This window comes from Mastomys coucha, unplaced genomic scaffold (genome assembly GCF_008632895.1).
Source record: "Mastomys coucha isolate ucsf_1 unplaced genomic scaffold, UCSF_Mcou_1 pScaffold21, whole genome shotgun sequence".
Lineage (NCBI taxonomy): Eukaryota > Metazoa > Chordata > Mammalia > Rodentia > Muridae > Mastomys > Mastomys coucha.
Genome location: NW_022196904.1, coordinates 78,177,852 through 78,196,305, shown reverse-complemented (window position 1 = coordinate 78,196,305; position 18,454 = coordinate 78,177,852). Strand labels below are relative to the sequence as shown.

The 18,454-nt window shown below is 39.5% G+C and overlaps 1 protein-coding gene across 3 annotated transcripts in view; it reads left to right on the top strand.

Moving 5' to 3' along the window:
* Tmem135 (transmembrane protein 135) overlaps positions 1 to 18,454 on the top strand; it is a 254,888-nt gene that overhangs the window by 80,320 nt on the left and 156,114 nt on the right. For all 3 annotated transcript variants that reach the window (XM_031387279.1, XM_031387278.1, XM_031387277.1), the window contains exons 2-3: positions 13,464 to 13,591; positions 16,272 to 16,364. Coding sequence is in view for 1 of the 3 variants with exons in the window: in XM_031387277.1 (XP_031243137.1) it covers positions 13,464 to 13,591; positions 16,272 to 16,364 (221 nt within the window). In the remaining 2 variants the exon portion in view is untranslated. The remainder of the gene's footprint in view (positions 1 to 13,463; positions 13,592 to 16,271; positions 16,365 to 18,454) is intronic.

Below are 18,454 nucleotides of genomic sequence, written 5' to 3'. Positions count from 1 at the left end.
CCCTCTCTCCTTTCCCCTCTCTGCTCTCTCGTTCCCCCTCTCCCCTTTCCTCTCCTCTCCTCTCTTCTTTTCTAACCTACACCCCAGATATACTCCTGCACAGGAGACTGAGTTAATCAGGATAGTGTGGATTTCTTCATGTCCACAGCCTTATTTACAGCCTGCAGAGCAGAGTGTAACCCTTTGCCCAGTCTTCACTTACTCTCACTGTGCCTCTTATCCAGTCAGTTCATTTGTAAAACAATGTCTATAGTAAATAAGGAATACAGGGTTGGAGGGAACAGGGATTATAGGTAAAGTGGGATGCTTCAAAACAACAAAGTTGTTTTACCTGGAGTAAGTGCTATTAGGTGATGTACAGAGTGTTACTAGGTTTTTAACTTGCTCTAGTTGGCAGGCATAGGATCCCTTTCTCAGGGAAATGACCTAGTGATATTACTGAACCAGGGAATATATGTGGAGCTTAATGTTTAACCACAGGAACTCTAGCACAGTGAAATGGAGAAGAATAAGGAATTATTAATTTTTAGAGTTTGTTGGACAATTTCCTTTGTCTAATACCCTAGTCAAAAATTTGATTTTTTTCCTTCAAATTTGATATCTTTTTATACTTGAAGGCAAAATAGTAAGAAATGTTACCTTAGACCATATAAGTACTGTAGTTAAAGGTGTTGAGAGATAGAAGCCTTCTCAGATCCACATTTTAAAATGTAGGAGACATTTTTAGTTATAAATGCTAGTAAAACCATTTCAAACAACTTCTGTTTCTCTATACTCCCTAAAAGGTAAATTGAGGTTTTAGGGAAAATAGTGAAGTCTAAGACAAAAGCATGCGTGTGTGATGTGTGGTGTGTGGTGCATATGGTGTGGTGTGTATGTGTGGGGTCTAGGCATGCATGTACATGTACATGTGTGTGCTCTGTGTATGAATACAGGCACATGCTTTTTACAAGGCACATGAAGGTCAGAGGATACCTTGAAACCTTGGGTTTCAATCCCTGCCTTTCATGTGGTTTGAGACATGTTGTTACTGTTCTTGACTGCACAGACCATGTTAACTGTTAGCTTTTGAGACATCTCCTCTCTATGCCTCCCATCCTGCCATAGGAGTGCTGGGACTATAGACATTCACTACTGCATCCAGTTTTACTTGGGTTGTAGGCATCCATTCTCAGATCATCATGCCTTGGGTAAGCACTTTAACCTTGGAGTCATAGTCCTGGCCTACGAGTATCTTTTAACACGTTCTTTTTCTGGGCTCTTTCTGTTTATTTACACTCAGTCATGATTAATTCTCAAGATTAGTTTTTTTTTTTTTTTAACTGGTTTGGATATAGCTATTTTGTTATCTTGTTAAAAAAGAGTTACATATGTTGTATCTATCAGTTACTGAGGACTGCTGATTAGATTCCAAGCAAACATCTACCTGTCTCCCTACGTCCCATCCATCTTCTTTTTAGTGTACTTGGATTGAACGCAGGGCCTCAGGTATGCAAGGCAAGCACTCTACTACTGAGATCCATTGCCATGTCAACAAGCAGTGAATTGGTTGGTACTTTTTAGTCAGGACATACCTGTGAGTATTTGTGATTTCTTTTGTTCCACTTGCTTGCCTTCCTGGGTGTGAACTCTTGATGTGCTTGCATCTGCTTTGAGGGTTAAATGCATTAATTCACATTGTTAGTCTCATTGTCTTTGCTTGATGAACAGGAATGATCAAGTCACATTCTGCTCATCTGTGTTAAGATGGTTATTGAGAAGGGCATTATTAGAATATTATTAGAAGGGTATAATACATGTCAGTCTGTGGAGTTCTGGTAAAGTTGCAGTCATGCCGAGGAAAGCCCTGTGTTTTCAAGGTTGTTCCTCTGGTGCCAGGAGCATTTATCTACTCAGTTTATGAGGGTAATGGGACCAGGCTTGCCCGGAATCTTAGTCTTGATCATATTTTTGTTTCAATACTATATCTTAAGCACATTCTCAGGCTATCTCTAAAGTTTCCCTTATCTTCCATTTAAATTGGAAGCAGAGGAGAGAGATGATGTTAGAGGAGAGCAGGGAGAGGCTTACTGATCACCAGTATAGCTTTGTGTACAGTTTTCTTTTATAGCAGGGATTTAGGGAAAACTTTGAAGATCCTTCCCTACACACTGTCAATAAGTTGTCCTAGTGTTTAGTTTAGTTTTTACTTATTTTTACCACATATATTTAGTGTGTGTGTGTGTGTGTGTGTGTGTGTGTATGTGTGCGCGCGCCTGACTGTCTCTCTGTCCGTCTGTCTGTCTGTGTGTCATGGCATTTGTGTGGAGTTCAGAGGAGAAATTTTGAGATTTGGTTCTTTGCTTTCATCTTATGTATTCATGGGATTGAACTTGGCTTATCAAGCTTGGTGGCTTGGGAGCTACCTCTTTGGCCCTTATTTGGTTTTTAACAATAAGGTGGCTGCCTTTATCTTATGAGGCTGTGCAGTATAATGCATTTACTATAAGTTTTACATGATCTGAGAGTTTTCTTCTTTCTTCTGTGATAGTGTGATTTCCACCTATATAAATATAGTAATCATGCCTTCACTACTTCATGGCTTGCTGTGAGACGCTTGTCAAATGCTGTGTAAGTGAAATCTTTGAAAACTATAAAAAGATGTGTAAATATGTATGTTACTTGGTTTGTCACTTTCTTTTGAGACGTTTAAATCTGGCTTTTATAGCTTGTAAATTTTAACCGTACAAATAGGAATGCTGGAAACGATTTGGATGTGTCTGTCAGTGATTTTAAAGAGTAGAAGTGGTGTGTGTGTGTGTGTGTGTATACACTTAGTCTTCTTTACTGGTGGACCTGTGTCTGTAAACCAGTCAAGTGTGGATTGAAAATACACTTACATGCTACAGAAGACATTTGAGTCAACAAGAGCGTGCATAAACAGCATCTACCTTGTATATATCCGTGAAAGGGTCTCCCACCTTCCAGTCGGGTATTCAGCTAGGGTTAGACATCTGGGTCTCTGGAGGGTCATTTAAGTTGCAAAATATTTCATTCTGACCTGGCACGCAAAGGCTTCTATCCTTCTCACAGCTAAATGCATTGAGGCTGTCTGATAGTTCCTTCAATCTTTCCTGCTCTGCTAGTGCTGAAAAGTCTTAAGTCCAAAGTGCTCTCAAGGCTCAGTTACGGGCCTCTACAAAGTGTAAAAGCAAGGTTGTATGCTTCCAAGATACACAGAGTAAACACTCCTAATCCAAAGAGGAGGTATTCAGGAATAAAATACAGGGATTAGACCAAAGCAGGACTGGATTGGAGCATGGCTGAACCTTCCATCTCAGTTCTGTATGTGCATCTGGTATGTGTCCCAGTTAGCTAATTTGAAAAGAACAAAGATTATTGACAGTTCTGGTCAAGCATAGTGCCCTGGAGTCCCTTTCAACAAAAGTCCTTAAAACAGACTCACTCTTGTCCATCTTTGAGCCTTTGATAACATGGGTGGTGTCCTGCTTATTTCTGAGAAGTTTTCAAGGTATTTTCATCCTATTTTCCAGGATACAAAGTGCTTGGATTCTTTATAAAAATGTTAGAAAAAAAAGTATTTATTTTTATTCTATGCGTATGAAAAATTTGGTCTTTGTATATGTCTGGGTATCACATGTTTGCAGTCCTGTGAAGGCAGAGGATGGCTGGTATCAGATGCTCTGGAAGTAGAGTCATCAACCATTGTGACCTGTATAGATAGATGCTGGGTCCTTTGAGGGATTAGCCAGTGTCCTTACCTGCTTATTCCTCTCTCTAGCTCCTACTTGGCTTCTGCAGAGCCCTGTGTGGTCCTGGTGGGAACAGTGACATGGTTCCTGCTCCTGGAACAGGGCCCTGGTGTGAGCCTCCACGAGTGTATATGGCAGCTGTGGACATAAGGCTTTTTTTGTATAATATTGTACATTGTTTCACATTCCTCTAAGGAATGTCCTCTCTATTAACGTTAATGACTCAGTGATAATCACAGACAGCATGAGTCCAGGAGCTGAAGGGGTGGCTAATGTCTCAGCAAAATGATAAAAACTGGGATCTTCAGGATAGCCCTTAAGGTTATGGGAAAGAGATCTAAATATATGAATTCAATATATATATTGAATATGTATATATGTATTCAATATGTATACATATACACACATATATACATATATATACACATTTTCTCAACTATCAAAATATAAGAATGCAATATGAATTATGAGGGGCTTCATGAATATAAAGGAGCAAAGACAACTACACTATGAACTGGCTTGTCAGAAAGATACAAAGGCAGGCAGATTCCCGAGTTCAGGGTCAGCCTAGGGCAGAGTGAGGTTAGGCCCAGGTATGGTAGAAATGGTAGTTTCAGGGCAAGGTCCCACCCAGCTAGTTTATCATCTGTGCTTAACAAAGGCAGACAGATCTCTAAACTCTTTTGCAATGTTAAAAAATATATGCTTGCTTTTCTTAAGAATTGACGTAAATTACTGGATTGATAAGTAAAAGACTGGACTTGTGTTCTGTAGGATATGAGCTAGTCAGAGAATTATTTAGGATAAAAAGAGAAAACTGTTTGGAAAACAGACAGACAGACACACAGACACACAGAGACACACACATTCACAAGCAAGTAGGACACGGACAGAGAGATCTCCAGAGAGAAAGCAGAGCATAGCTGAGAAGTAGACTGGAAAGCTGTATTAAGCAGAATACAGGTCATCAGCTTGGGTCCATGATTCCTCGTTCATTTCGCCACTCCCAGACACCCCTTTTCTCAGAACCCATCTCCAAGCTGAGGCTGGTTCTTGCAGTTTCTTTTAGTATTTCAGTTTTCTTAGCAACTGCAGCCAGTTTGGTGCAATTAAAACACACACACACACACACACACACACTCTTACTCTCTTTCTCTCTTTCTCCCTTCCTCTCCCTCTCCTTCCCTAAGATGAGAGTATTCAAACATTTTTCCTGTGCTTTTTTATTCCCAGATCTTGAAATGCTGCACTGCCTTGAAATTTTCTGGTAATCTAGTTTATCACCTCTAAATTCAGTTCTCCATAGTCTCAGGCGTGAGCAATGCCATTTCTTTTTTCCTTTTTGTTATGTAAAAAGTTTGGCATTTAGTAATTTCTGGTGGAATCTTCATTCTTCCCTGAAACTTGATCTGCACAGCCATTCCTATCTATGTATCTCTCAGTTTATTGTTTGTGTTTTGTGACCCACAGAAGCACCTACTGTTCTTTGCTTACAGCATTCTGTGCTTTTTCTCACCTATACCTCCTAACTACTTTCTCAGATTTCTTCAGTGAACCAATTCCAAGGTCCTACTTACACTATCTGGGCATGCACACAGCTCCAACCCTACTTCAGGATGGCAGTTTTCTGTGTATCATAATACAATGCCCAGACAATCAGCTTAAAAGGAGGCAGGTATGTTGTGTTTCATGGTTTTGGGGGTTTTGGTGCCTGTCTTGCTTGGCTCTGAAGATTCTGAGTCTTTAGTTAAGCAGCAAATACATGATGGTGGGTGCACGTGTCAGGACTCTGATCTGATGACAATAGGAAGCTGAGGAGATTGGAGGGGACCGTATCTTATGTTCCACGCGAAAGCATGCCTCAGTAGCCTAAGGCCTCTCGCTGGTTCTCATCTTTTAATGTTTCCATGTTCTCCAAATATACCACAGGCTGGGGATTGAAACTCTAACATGGGTCTTTGGAGGGCATTTAAGACATAGTAGTAATATTCAAGATGTGCTTGCCATTTTCTTTTCTTTCTTGTCATTTCATCTTGCTTTAAAGCAGTTGTTCTCAATAGGGGGCTGTTTTATTTCCAAAGAGATGTTTGTCGATGTCTGCAGATTGTTTTGGTTGTTAAAACAAGGGGATGCTGTTGGCATCATGTGTCATTAGGAAGGAGGGAACAGGGGCAGGGACAGGGGATAGTATTAATCTTATAATGCACAGGAAGGATAGCTCCTAAAAATCAGAATGGCCCCCCTATGTGTTAGTAGTGTAGAGTTGCTTTGAGATATTGCTTTAAAGAAATCCTTATTTAAAAATTACTGTAAATTATTTTATTTTTCCAAAGAAACTAGATTTGTTTACATCTAGAAATGGAGTTGTTTTCAAGAGATGAATGATCAACCTGTGGGCTAAAAGTGAATGTTAATTTACAGCTTGGTACTAATGAGTCTAATGCTGTGGTAGGCCCCTTTGAGAGCCAATTAGATTTGTCATTGTCCATGGTCAAAAGCTGCAATGTCAATGCTGGTATGCTATCTCTATGGAAAATATATGACGCTCATCACATGGGGAAATCATAAATGAATAACAAGGGAATATAAATGTGTAAAGTGAAGTGCATATGGCCTTAGTGGATGTTAAGTGGACAAGGACGTTGAGGCCATAGAAAGGCATGTGTCTATAATGCCTACACCTTGAAAGGCCATGGCTATACTAAGACTTTCTTAAAGGTTTGGAGGAAACTTTAAAATTGTGACCTGGCCTCCCAGTTTTGTCTCTCCTCTGTCTGCACTGAGTGGTTTGGCATAGTACACACCAGCCCTTCATGAGCTCACTCAGGCTCTTGCTGCACCTTGATACATGGCTTGTAAATGTTCACCAAGATGATTGCTTGTGTTTTAGATGCTTTAATATTTTGTGGTTTTATAACTTAGGTCTGAGGTCCATCCCAGAGCACTTTTTATAAGTAGTATGTGAACTTTGTTAATATATCCATATCTGCTCATACCTGATGTTTCTAGTATCACTTATTTTAAAAACACATCATATTTTTTGGCAGAGGAAAAAAGAGCTTACAGTGTTATCTAATTTAACTACTTTATTATTTCTTGATTTTTATTTTATGTGTATGAGTGTTTCGCCTGCATGTGTGGATGTATATCACAGGTGCACAGTGTCACTGAAGGACAGAAGAAGGCATCATATCACCTGGAACTGGAGTTACGACAGTTGTGAGTTACCTTGTGAGTCCTGGGATCCAAACCTGGGGCTTGTGCAGGAATAGAAAATGCTCTTACCCTTGAACATTGCTCTAGCTCCTTAACCTCTTAAAGAAATGAGGAAACTGACCTCTAAAGAGCATGTAAACAAGGCTCCTCTATATAGATGACTGTAGAGTGGAGAATAAAAATGAAACAGGATTATTTTGTGCTATATCTTTATGGTTATAGCTATTTTCTAGTCATATTTTTTTCTTTTTTTTTTTAGATGTTTTCTTTATTTACAGTATCTCCTTTCCCAGGTTTCCCTCCATCCTAGTCATATTTTTAATAATAGATAATCCTCACTTTCTCATACTTATTATGTCTTCTCCCTGTTATTATATATTATAACACATTTTATGTTATGGGGTGTTACAACTGAGATATATGATGGCAAAAAGAAGAAAATTAAATTAGTAGTTTATATGCCATTTAGTGATAATAATGCATAGCACTTTAATGTTATATGAGTCTTATTGCTTTACAGTATTTTTCCTTTCATATAGCTTATTTTTAGATATCACTACTCTTCTAAAACAACATTACATAAATATAAATTAAATTAAATTTTAATATAGGTTAGCCATTGTCTTATGATATGCCTTGTTTTCTGCTCAGTTTTTGTATGAACCATGGAAACTGCACAAGGAATTAACATATGAACAGTGCTGAGGTTTTGGATATAAGAAGTGATGCTTCTGAAGGTGTTTGATGATATCACACCTAAGTATGAGGGTTTTAAAAATGACTCCAAGGCTAGCCCAAGTGCTGTTATAATTGTTGGCTTAGACTGGGTTTTGAGCTGTTCACTCTGCAGTACACTGTGTGCATGGAGAATGAAAATGGCCTGTTGCATACTCGGAAACTTTTGTGACCACTCTGCCTGGACTCCCAGGTTTCTCCTCTCACAGACATTCAGACTTCAGTGTCTCTGCTACTTGTAAACCCTGGCTGTAAGCTCCGGCTGATGGCATGATGATGATAGAGTCCTGATTTCTTGAGCTTCGTGTCAGGTTTTTCTTTCTTTAAACAGACTCTATAGTTTGCTTTTACCAATATTGTACAGATGTAAAATTTCCAAACTTTACTACTGTTAGTGGATATTTAGATTGTTTGGGGTTGAGTGCAGATGCTGGAGAATAGTCTTTTGTTGAAGAGAAAGCATATGTTCTGAGTATATACATAAGAGTAGAGCTATGATTAGATGTGGTCAGTATTATCAAACAGTTTGCCCTGGAGTTGTACAACATTTACAGTATTGTCAGCAATGTGTGAGGTCTGTGATTGTGCCTCTTTCTTATCAGCTCTGTGTCTGGTTTTGGTGTATGTGTTTCATTGGATACTTCTCTGATAGACATGAGAAGTGTTTATTTGTTGAGTACACGTCTGAAAACAAATACTCCTTATTTTGAGGTAGATGTAGATTCACATACACATAAAGGAAATAATAGTGATTCCATGAGCTTTTTATCCTGTTTCTTTCAATGGCATTCTCTTGCCAAACAGTGCTACAGTATGAAGTAAAAGTCTTGCCATTGATGTAGCCACACAGAACACAAGAAGGGAAATGTCTCAGTTGCTCATAAACAGGGGGAACTCATGAGCCAGGTGTAGTGGCACTGTTTCTTTAATCCCAGCACTTCGGAGGCAGAGGCAGAGGCAGGTGGATCTCTGTGAGTTTGAGGCCAGAGGCCAGCCTCATGTACTTATCTACATAGCGAGTTCTAGGATAGCCAGAGTTACATAGTGAGACTCTGTCTCAAAAATACCAAAAAATACCAAAAAAAAAAACCCCAAACCCCCAAAACCCAGAAAACCTGATCCCCCAAAACCCCCACCAGCCACAAAAACAAAAATACCCCCCAAAACAAAAAACAAAAACAAAAACAAAAAAACTAAAACAAAAAACCCCAGGAGGACCTGAGTTTGGATTGTTACTACTCAAACTGCTGTTCATGGAGTTTGTGCCTATCATCCCAGGGACTGGGAGGCAGAGACAGGAGGACTCTGGGGAACTCACTGACCAGCCAACCAGTGTAGTAGAGTTTGTTACTCCAGGTTCAAGGAGAGACTCTTGGAACAAAAGGCAGACAGAGATTGAGGGAGACAGAAGACATCGCATTTTTGCTCTCAGATGTACACAGACATGTTTAGTGATTAAAAGTACTGGCTGCTCTTCCAGAAGACTTGGGTTCAATGCCTAGCACACAAACCAATGGCTCATGGCCATCTCTAACTCCATTTCCAGGGGATCAGACTCTCTCTTCTGACTTCCACGGGCACTGCACGCATGTAGTGCACAGATTATGTGCAGACAAAACACCACTACATTTAACCAAACCAAACAAAACCAAACCAAACCGAACCAAACAAAACAAAAAGATGTGGAACAGTTTTGTCAGGGCAGCCATCCTTGAGTTTGCTCTTTTATATCTGTGCTTTCATCTTCACCCATGATAGCAGTTATTGTTCTAATGGCAATTGCTTGATTAGTTTTTCAACAAACTGCCAAACTGTCCTATAGCATATCTTAATCATATCAAGTTTCTATTAGTAACCAGTGAGTGCCTAGGTTGTCTGAATCTTTGCCAGCATTTGATATTGTCGTGTTGTGTGCGTGTGTGTGTGTGTGTGTGTGTGTGTGTGTGTGTGTGAAGGGGGTGGTGGTGAGGGAACTCGAGAGCTCTTAACAGTGCATATACATAAGGAAGTCAGGGTCAGTGTCTTCCTTGGTCACCTCTCCACATTACTATTTTGAGACAGTGCCTTTGATTGAACTCAAAGCTTCATTTCAGTTTGACTGGCAGGTGAGGGAACCCGAGAAATGTACCCGTCTCTGCCTTTCAGGACTGGGGTTACAGATGTATAACACTGGTGCAGTGCTTTTTGAAACGCCTGGATGCTAGGATCTGAACTCAGATCCTCATGCTTGCACAGAGAACCATCTCCCCAGCCCTGACATTAGTTTCATTTTAGCCATTCTCATGGTTGTATAGTGATAGCTCATTATAATGTTAATTAACATTTTCCTGCTCATTTATTTGGTATTTATATATTCTTTTTGGAAAATATCTATTCCTACCTTTATTCTAATTGGATTGTGTTTTTACTGTTGCCTTTAAGATTTACACACACACACACACACACACACACACACACACACTAGATGCAGGCTTTCTGTTTTCTCCTATTCTGTACCTTATCTATTATCCTCCAGATAGGTCTTTTACTTCTTTTACTAAGAACTGAAGTCCAGCTTATCAAATATTTCTTTGACCATTAGCTTCAAGTCTGAAAACTCTTTGCTTTGCCCCATTGTCTTAAAAATTTCCCCCATTCCTCCAAAAGTTTTGGAGTTTTTGATGTTATATAATATCTGTGATTCATTTTGAATTACTTTTTGTACAGAATGTGAAACCTAGCTTAATATTTCTTCTCTTTCTTTCTAACTTGTGGATGGCCCTTACTTACAAACTTATAGACGGCACTGTCTATTGAAACCACTTTCTTTCCTCTATGGAGTTGTTTTTGTGCCTTTTATCAAAAATTAGATGTATTTGGATGAATGTCTTGGTTCTGTATTTTGTTCTCCTCATGTGTTGCATTGTTAGTATTGTGCAATTGATCAGGGAGCTAGTTTTTCTGCATTTCATTACTTTATGTAAGTACACTGTACCTTTCTTTAGACACATCAGAAGAGGGCATCAGATCTCATTATGGATGGTTGTGAGCCACCATGTGGTTGCTGGATTTGAACTTAGGACCTTTAGAAGAGCAGTCAGTGCTCTTACCTGCTGAGCCATCTCACAAACTCCTGTTTTTCTGCATTTTTAATTTTTTTTTTTTTACTTAAGATGTATTTTTTATTTTTTTATTACATATTTTCTTTATTTGCATTTCAAATGATATCTCCTCTCCTGGTTACCCCACCGAAAAAATAGCAAAAACAAAACCAAAAAAACTAACCCTATTTCCTCTCCCCTCCACCTGCTCACCAACCCGCCCTATCCCACTTCCTGGCCTTGGCATTCCCCTACACTGGAGCATAGAGCTTTCACAGGACCAAGGGCCTCTCCTCCCATTGATGACCAATAAGGTCATCCTCTGCTACATATGCTGCTGGAGCCATGAGTCCCCCCATGTGTGCTCTTTGGCTTATGGTTTAGTCCCTGGGAGCTCTGGGGGTACTAGTTAGTTCATATTGTTGTTCATCCTAAGGGGCTGCAAACCCTTCAGCTCCTTTGGTCCTTTCTCTGGCTCCTTCATTGGGGACCCTATGCTCAGTCCAATGGATGGCTGTGAGTCTCTACTTCTGTATTAGTAGTATTTATAGCAATTCTACTTCCTTTGCTTTCTGAGTAAATTACAGATTTTGTTGTTGTTGTTGTTTATACAGGTCTCTGTTGAAGTGTGTAAACAATTGTGTTGGATCTGCATTTCACACTGTGAACAATGGATATGTAATTTATGAACATGGCTATATTGGGACCTTGGCCCATTTTGTTTCTCTCCCTCCCTTTTTGACTGCCACATGTTCCTGCTCTGATTGCCTTACCCCACCCAAAAGCTGCAGAGTGGGCTTCTGGGCAGAGACCTTTGGAGCTCGGGGCTCCAAACTCTTCTAGTAAGCTGTTTTCCACAGGTGCCTTGTCTTAGTGCTGAGAAGCTAATAGCTTGTCTCTCGTTCCTTCACTAGCATTCTGTAGTTTCCTTCATTTCCGTGTTTCATTAGCAGCACCCTCTCTCTCAGGTTTAGCATTACCACACTGCTGTATGTATTATGGTTTGTTATTTATCCCCACCCGCATCGAGACTTTCATATGCCTTAAATATAGAATTGGGCTTTTGTTGTTGTTGTTGTTATTTCTTTGTATGGATGGCAGCTGAGTTGAAATAGGAGAGATGGTCAATTTCAGAGACTTTGTGGATGAAATAAAACCTTAGCAAAGGTCACTGGACTTGCTGGCCTCCAGCTTCAGGAAGTGTTACTTCTAGAAAGATAGGGGATGAATAGAGAGGCTGTCAGCTTTCCTGTCTCTCCGTAGTGCCTTCCTCTCTTCCACCACCCCACTCATTCTCTAATCTTGCTGTTCTAACCTTTGTTCCTCTGTTCTGTTTCCTAACGAAGAACAATGATTTCCCTCTCACCTGTGAGGATTCTGTTATCGGTTCAGCTCCTCTCCCTTCTCCCTGAACCTTTGGCCAGCCCGAGCTACACTCACTCCAGTGACTCCACGGCCCTACACTCTATAGTGCCCAAATGGAACCACCTTCTGTAGTCACCTGTCATGAACATACTATGATCATCTTTTACTTTATCCCCTGCAACATTACTAGTGCGCTCACTGGGTAGATTCATATCTTTATTTTTGTATCATCCCACTATGCCAGGGTTTTGGTGGTTTTAATTTAATCTAGAAATCATCCCTTTAAATTCAAAGTTTATCAAAACTAAGCCAAACAGGTTTTTAACCAAAACCAAATCAATCAAACAAACAAACAAACACATAAGTTTTCAATTTAAAACATAGATGTTAATATTTTTCGATTTAAAATTACTAGGTGAGTCTCATATTTTTAAATACTTCTGGCATTTGGGGCCTTCTCATGTCACCATCTGAGGACACCTTGTAGGAGTCGGTTCTCTTTCTCCCACTTGGATTCTGGGTTGGAATGCAGATCACAAGGCGTGGAAGCAAGCACCTTTATCCTTTGAGCCAGCTTGTTGGCTCATTATTAATTTTTTTTTTCAGGGCTCTAGAATGCCAGAAGTCATTAACTTGTTTTATGCCTCACCTTTATCCCGTACAGCTGCTGTTTGAATCTCTGAATGATTGCTTAGCTTTTGGTGTCAGACACTCAGGTTCCCTGAGATGTGGGCTGGGCTGGCAATGGTTTTGGTGTCAGACACTCAGGCTCCCTGAGATGTGGGCTGGGCTGGCAATGGTTAATGGAGCTTTGTTGTAGCATGTGATTTTATTTGGGTTGTAATTTACCTTTTCTTTTTGAAAGTATATTTTTATTTGAAAATTGCTTTTACAGCTTTACATGTACCTACCTTGGGACTGACTTATCTTGTGATCCATGTTGTAATTATTTTTGTTATTATTTTTATTATTAATTTCATTTTTATTACATGTACCTACCTTAAAGCTCACTTGTCATGTGACCATGAGATGGTGGTGGTGGTGTCGATGATAGTGATGGTGGTGATGATGGTGGTCTTGACATGTCCCGCCTTGGAGCTAACTCTATCATGTGACCCATGCTGTCACTATTTCTTAATTTAAGTGAATGCAAGCATCTTCTGTTCTAAAACTTTGTACAGAGGAGCTAGGCAAATGCCATAGGTTTTTACTTTAGTCTTTAGCATATTCTTTCTTCCACATAGGCTTCCATATGAGAGTGAATGTAAGTAGGAACAGTTGGTTGGCTTAAATAACGAAGCCTCCTTCTTTGCAGATTGCAGCTGTTCTCCGGAAGCGGAAGCTGGAATATTACCTGTACAAGCTGCTTCCTGAGATCCTCCAGTCCGCCTCCTTCCTCACTGCTAATGGAGCCTTGTATATTACTTTCTTCTGCATTTTAAGGTTGGTACTCATAGTTGCCAATCCATGTTAAAGAATTTGCTTTGTTGAAATGGAAGCTGTCTTAAGTTACTGTTCTGTTGATGTGGAGAACAGCATGATTGAGCCAACTTACAAAGGACGCCCATGCCCGGGCTTGCATGCAATGTTCTCAGGTCAGCGGGTGAGTCCATGATCAGTGTGTCCTGGAACATGGTGGCAGGCAGTGCTAGGAACAGTAGCCAGAGCAGATATCCTTATCCTGATCCACAAGGTGTTGGGTAGAGGGGGAGAAAGAAGAGGGAGGGAGAGCAGAAGGGAGAGAGGGACTAAGGGAGAGGGAGACAGGGGAGAATAGGCTTCTTGTGGGCTGGTTTTTTTTTTTTTTTTTTGGTTTTTCGAGACAGGGTTTCTCTATATCCTTGGCTGTCCTGGAACTCACTCTGTAGACCAGGCTGGCCTCGAACTCAGCCATCCGCCTGCCTCTGCCTCCCAAGTGCTGGGATTAAAGGCATAAGCCACCACTTCCTGTGGGCTTTTTAAACCTCAAAGCCCACCCCAGTGACACATGTCCTCCTCCACGGCCACTCCTCCTAGCTTTTGCTAAACATTCCACCAACCAGGAACCAAACATTAAAATATATGAACCTATGGGGTCCATTATCATTCAAATCATAAAGAAAGCTCTATTGGCATAATTGTTTTTCAGGTTACTCTCTTTCTTTCTACTTTAATCTGTGAAATGAGATTTACCTACAAGAAAATATGTAAAGTCAGGGGCCTTAGGTCTTGGCCTTATGATGTAAATTTCAAATTATCGGCATGATTATGCAACAAAAACTCTTGAATATATCATTCATTTTCTGAAACCTACTGTAGTTTTGAAATTGTTGGTCAACATTTCTGATCAGAAGCAGAATTTAGTTATTCTGGCCTGATATTCAGGGCAATGTCGTATAAGATTGGGGCCAGAGCAGGCACATGGCTGGACATCTTAAATAAGCCCTTGGTGTTACCTCCTCCTGGACAGTGATTCAGGCATGTTCTCCTTGCCTGTGCTGCCTACTGTGTGCGTGCACTGACTCCTGGTGGATGCTCGGTCTTTTGAGTGCTGCTCTCAGCAATTTCTCCCTGCTGTTGGAGGCACATGTTTGTGTCTGTCAAGCTAGAAGCTATTTCATCTTATCCTTCTCCTTGTGTTGTTGATGCTCATTTTGTATATTTTAGTTAGAGTTAAGCACATAGTTCCCAAACTGTCTCATTTTTTTTTCCCCTTGGAGCACTAGTATTTATAAATGTCACATAGTGGAGGCAGGAAACAGGAAGATTTCATGCTACAAAGAAGATTGCTCCTTTAAATTGACTTGGACATCTGTGTAAGGAGCTTGAGCCTGTGAGCTCAGCAGTGGTGCGACTGCCCTGGAGGCTGCTATTGCAGCACACTCTTCTGTGCACCTTCTGGTCAAACAGTGGAAGTGGATTGTATTCAATAGAGAGAGGCTGGCAGTGTCTTCTCTGGAGCTGTCTTCCTAAGCCCCTTTCCCCCAGAGCTTATATCCAATAACTTGGTAGATCCTGTAAGGAAAACCTACCTGTAGGCTTTTAGGCAAAGGGATTTTAATATCTCACAAATACTTGAGTTGAGTGTTCATGGCACTTTAATAAGCCCAAACTTCAATTAAAAAGATAGTTTTCAGATTCTTGATCCTGTCTTGTCCCAAAAAGATCATTTCTCGGATTTTGATCCTGTCTTGTCCCCATACCCCCTTCTATATATGTATGTGTGTGTGTGTGTGTGTGTGTGTGTGTGTGTGTGTGTGTGTGTGTATGTATGTGTATGTATATGTGAGTGTATATATATACATATATATATGCACAAACACATATATAATATTCGTATACATATATGGATATTTAGAGGCTGGTTCTCCCTTTCTTAGGAGCATAAACATCTGAGGCAGAGTATGGTGGTGCATGGCTTTAGTAGCAGCACTCTAGCAGTTGAAGAGTTTGAGGCTGCCTGAACTATGTAAGTGAGTTTAAGGTTAGCTAGAACTACAGAATAAGATCCCCCTTCTCAAAAACATACATTGCACGTCTCTAAATTTATTTGGAAACATAAGCAGTTAAGCCATTTTTAATATTTTCAGTACTTTGCAGATCCCTACTTTCAAGTAACAAATAGTAGTAGATAAGAAATAGTTTCCACATAAAGCTAAAAATCATAAACTATTAGCAAGCACTGTAAGGAAACATGAGGGCGGTAGAACACAGATGGAATCCTTTTTAACATACCTCTTTGAGAGTCAGTTGGGTGGTACACACTGCAGTCAGGTAGGAGGCTGAGGACTCCTGGGGCAGAGGCTAGCTAAAGGATGGAATACATAGTGAGACTGTCTCCAAAACAAACAAACAAACAAAAAAACCAGAAAAACCAAAACAAATCCAAGCCAAATAGCATCCCAGAACTACAGTATCACAAAGAACACAGGCAATGCTTGGAGAAACTATTGCTTTTTCTGAAAATTTACTGTTGGTCCTGCCTAGTTTTGGCAGAGACAGTGAGTCTGATCTGGGACCTGGTGCATTTGGGGTACTGTGGCATATTTGGATAGAGGGCAAGTGGGGAAGAGAAAGTTCTGTTTGTAAGCACTAAAATGATCAACTAGGAATTTCATACAAAAATTATAAATTTGAATTTCAGGAAGATCCTTGGAAAATTCTACTCATGGACTCCTGGCTTTGGTGCTGCTCTGCCAGCCTCATATGTGGCCATTCTAATTGAAAGAAAAAGCAGGTAAATTTTACACATCTACATGATTAATATAGAATAAGTTACCAGGGAGAATTTTATTCTTGCCTATCACTTATTATTGTCCAGGGATGAAAAATCTGTTCCTACATATTTTTTTCCATTTTGCAGCTATTTTATTGATAATTAATTTTATATGAACATTATGCTTATTGCCTATAAAATAAATACATTATAAATATGCAGTACAAAAATAAAGAAATCTAAAAATAGAGATTAGAAATACCAGCTTCTTTTTACTAAAGTAAAAGAAGGTTCTGTGGTAACAGCCTAATTAGAGCAATGGAATATGCAAATTCCTGTGGAAGCCTGTTTCCTTAGCTACACAGTAACCTTGTCATAGCTAAGAGAGTTAACAAAGTTTGCTTTGCCTTGGTCTGTTCTTTGCTGCAGACTCATTGACTAACCTGTCATGCCAGTTGTATTGTATAATGAATCTTCTGGACAGTTTTTTTTTTTTTTTGGATAGTCACATAAAATTTTCCATGTGAACTCATTTGTACTATAGAACCTTACATAAGTGGTTCAGTCAGAGGACAGTTGATGTTAAAGCTTTTTCATAAGAGTGTTTTTGTCACTGCATGGATTGCTGAACTCAGAGACCTGTTAGATGTTGTAATGTCTGAAAACTTAAAACCTGTTTTATTCTGCCTCAGAGAACAGCATAGTACAGAGTTCAGGTGGATTCTAGAGCTGGCCTGTGGCTTAATAGTCTGGCTCCTCTATTAATTGTGTCATCTGCTTGTCTCATTCTTCACCTGAAAAATGGAAGCAGTGATAGTTTGTCACACTTTCTGATAATTTAGTTAATGAATGGAAAAAATAATTAGAACAACACAGTTGTCTGTGTGGTAAGTATTACTTGTCTATTTCTATTTGTTTGTTTTTGTTTTTTTGCCTGTAAGTAATGAAAGAGTTATTCTGCTGATGGTGTCTCGAATCAATTTTAAAATCTGAATATTGCTTTTGAAAGCATATCAAAAGATACATGAAACTTTAAGTCTGTTTGTTTTTGTTTCCTTTTGGGTGGGAGATTACTTCCTAGAGCATGGGCAACTCATCAGCAGCTGCAGGACTGAAAAAAACGACAGCCCTTTCTCCATCAACATCCTTTAATCAGTGTGCCAGGATTGACTGTTAGCACCTAAGCAGGGTTAGTTTTATAGTTCTGTGCCCATTTCAGCAGGTCACGTGGAACGAATTCCCACATAACCACCAGAGTCAGCAGTTTGCAGTTCACAGTTTCACTTTATTTGCATGGGAGTGCACATGTTTACATATGTGGCTGTGTGTGCTTAGCATGTAAAAGCATGTTGTAGACATTAGTATGCTTTATCTGAAACTTTATCAAGAAAATTCCCTATGTAATCACAAATGCTCCCACATGTAAGAAAGCTAACAGCTCTTCCTTGCTTTTGTGTGCAAGCATTATTGTTTGAAGTTGTATTTATTCTAATGTTAAAGTTATGCTGCTTTTAATATTTATGGATTTGGATATCCCCACCACTGCTATAAATATTCTGTAGATTATGATTATAATAAATTCACTGTTGTTCTTTTCTGGAAATTCTGTCATCATAGGCTGTGCTACTTCTTTGATAGGTATAATTTTGCAGTGAGTGTAAAATAATGAAAGAGCCTGTTGCCGTTAACACTTTTTTACTGCATCCTTACCGAAGAGTGTTCTTTACAGTGTTTCCTATGTTTATAGCCAGTTAAAGTTTTTGTTATAGCTTGATTTATATCCAGCAAGATGGCTGGATATAAAAATAACTCAAACAAATCAGTAGCCTTTCCAAGAAAGGGAGACAACACCCTTCACAATAGCCACAAATAATATACACTATCTTGGTGTAACTCATACAAAGCAAGTGAAGATCTCTTATGTGTGATAAGAACTTCAAATACCTGAAAAAAGGAATTGAAAAAGACCTCAGAAGATGGAAAGATCTTTCATGTTCATAGATTGGTAGGATTAACATAGTAAAATGGCCATTCTACCAAAAGCACTCTTCAGATTCAAAGTTCCAGCACAGTTTTTTACAGACATGAAAAAGAGCAATTTTCAACTTCAT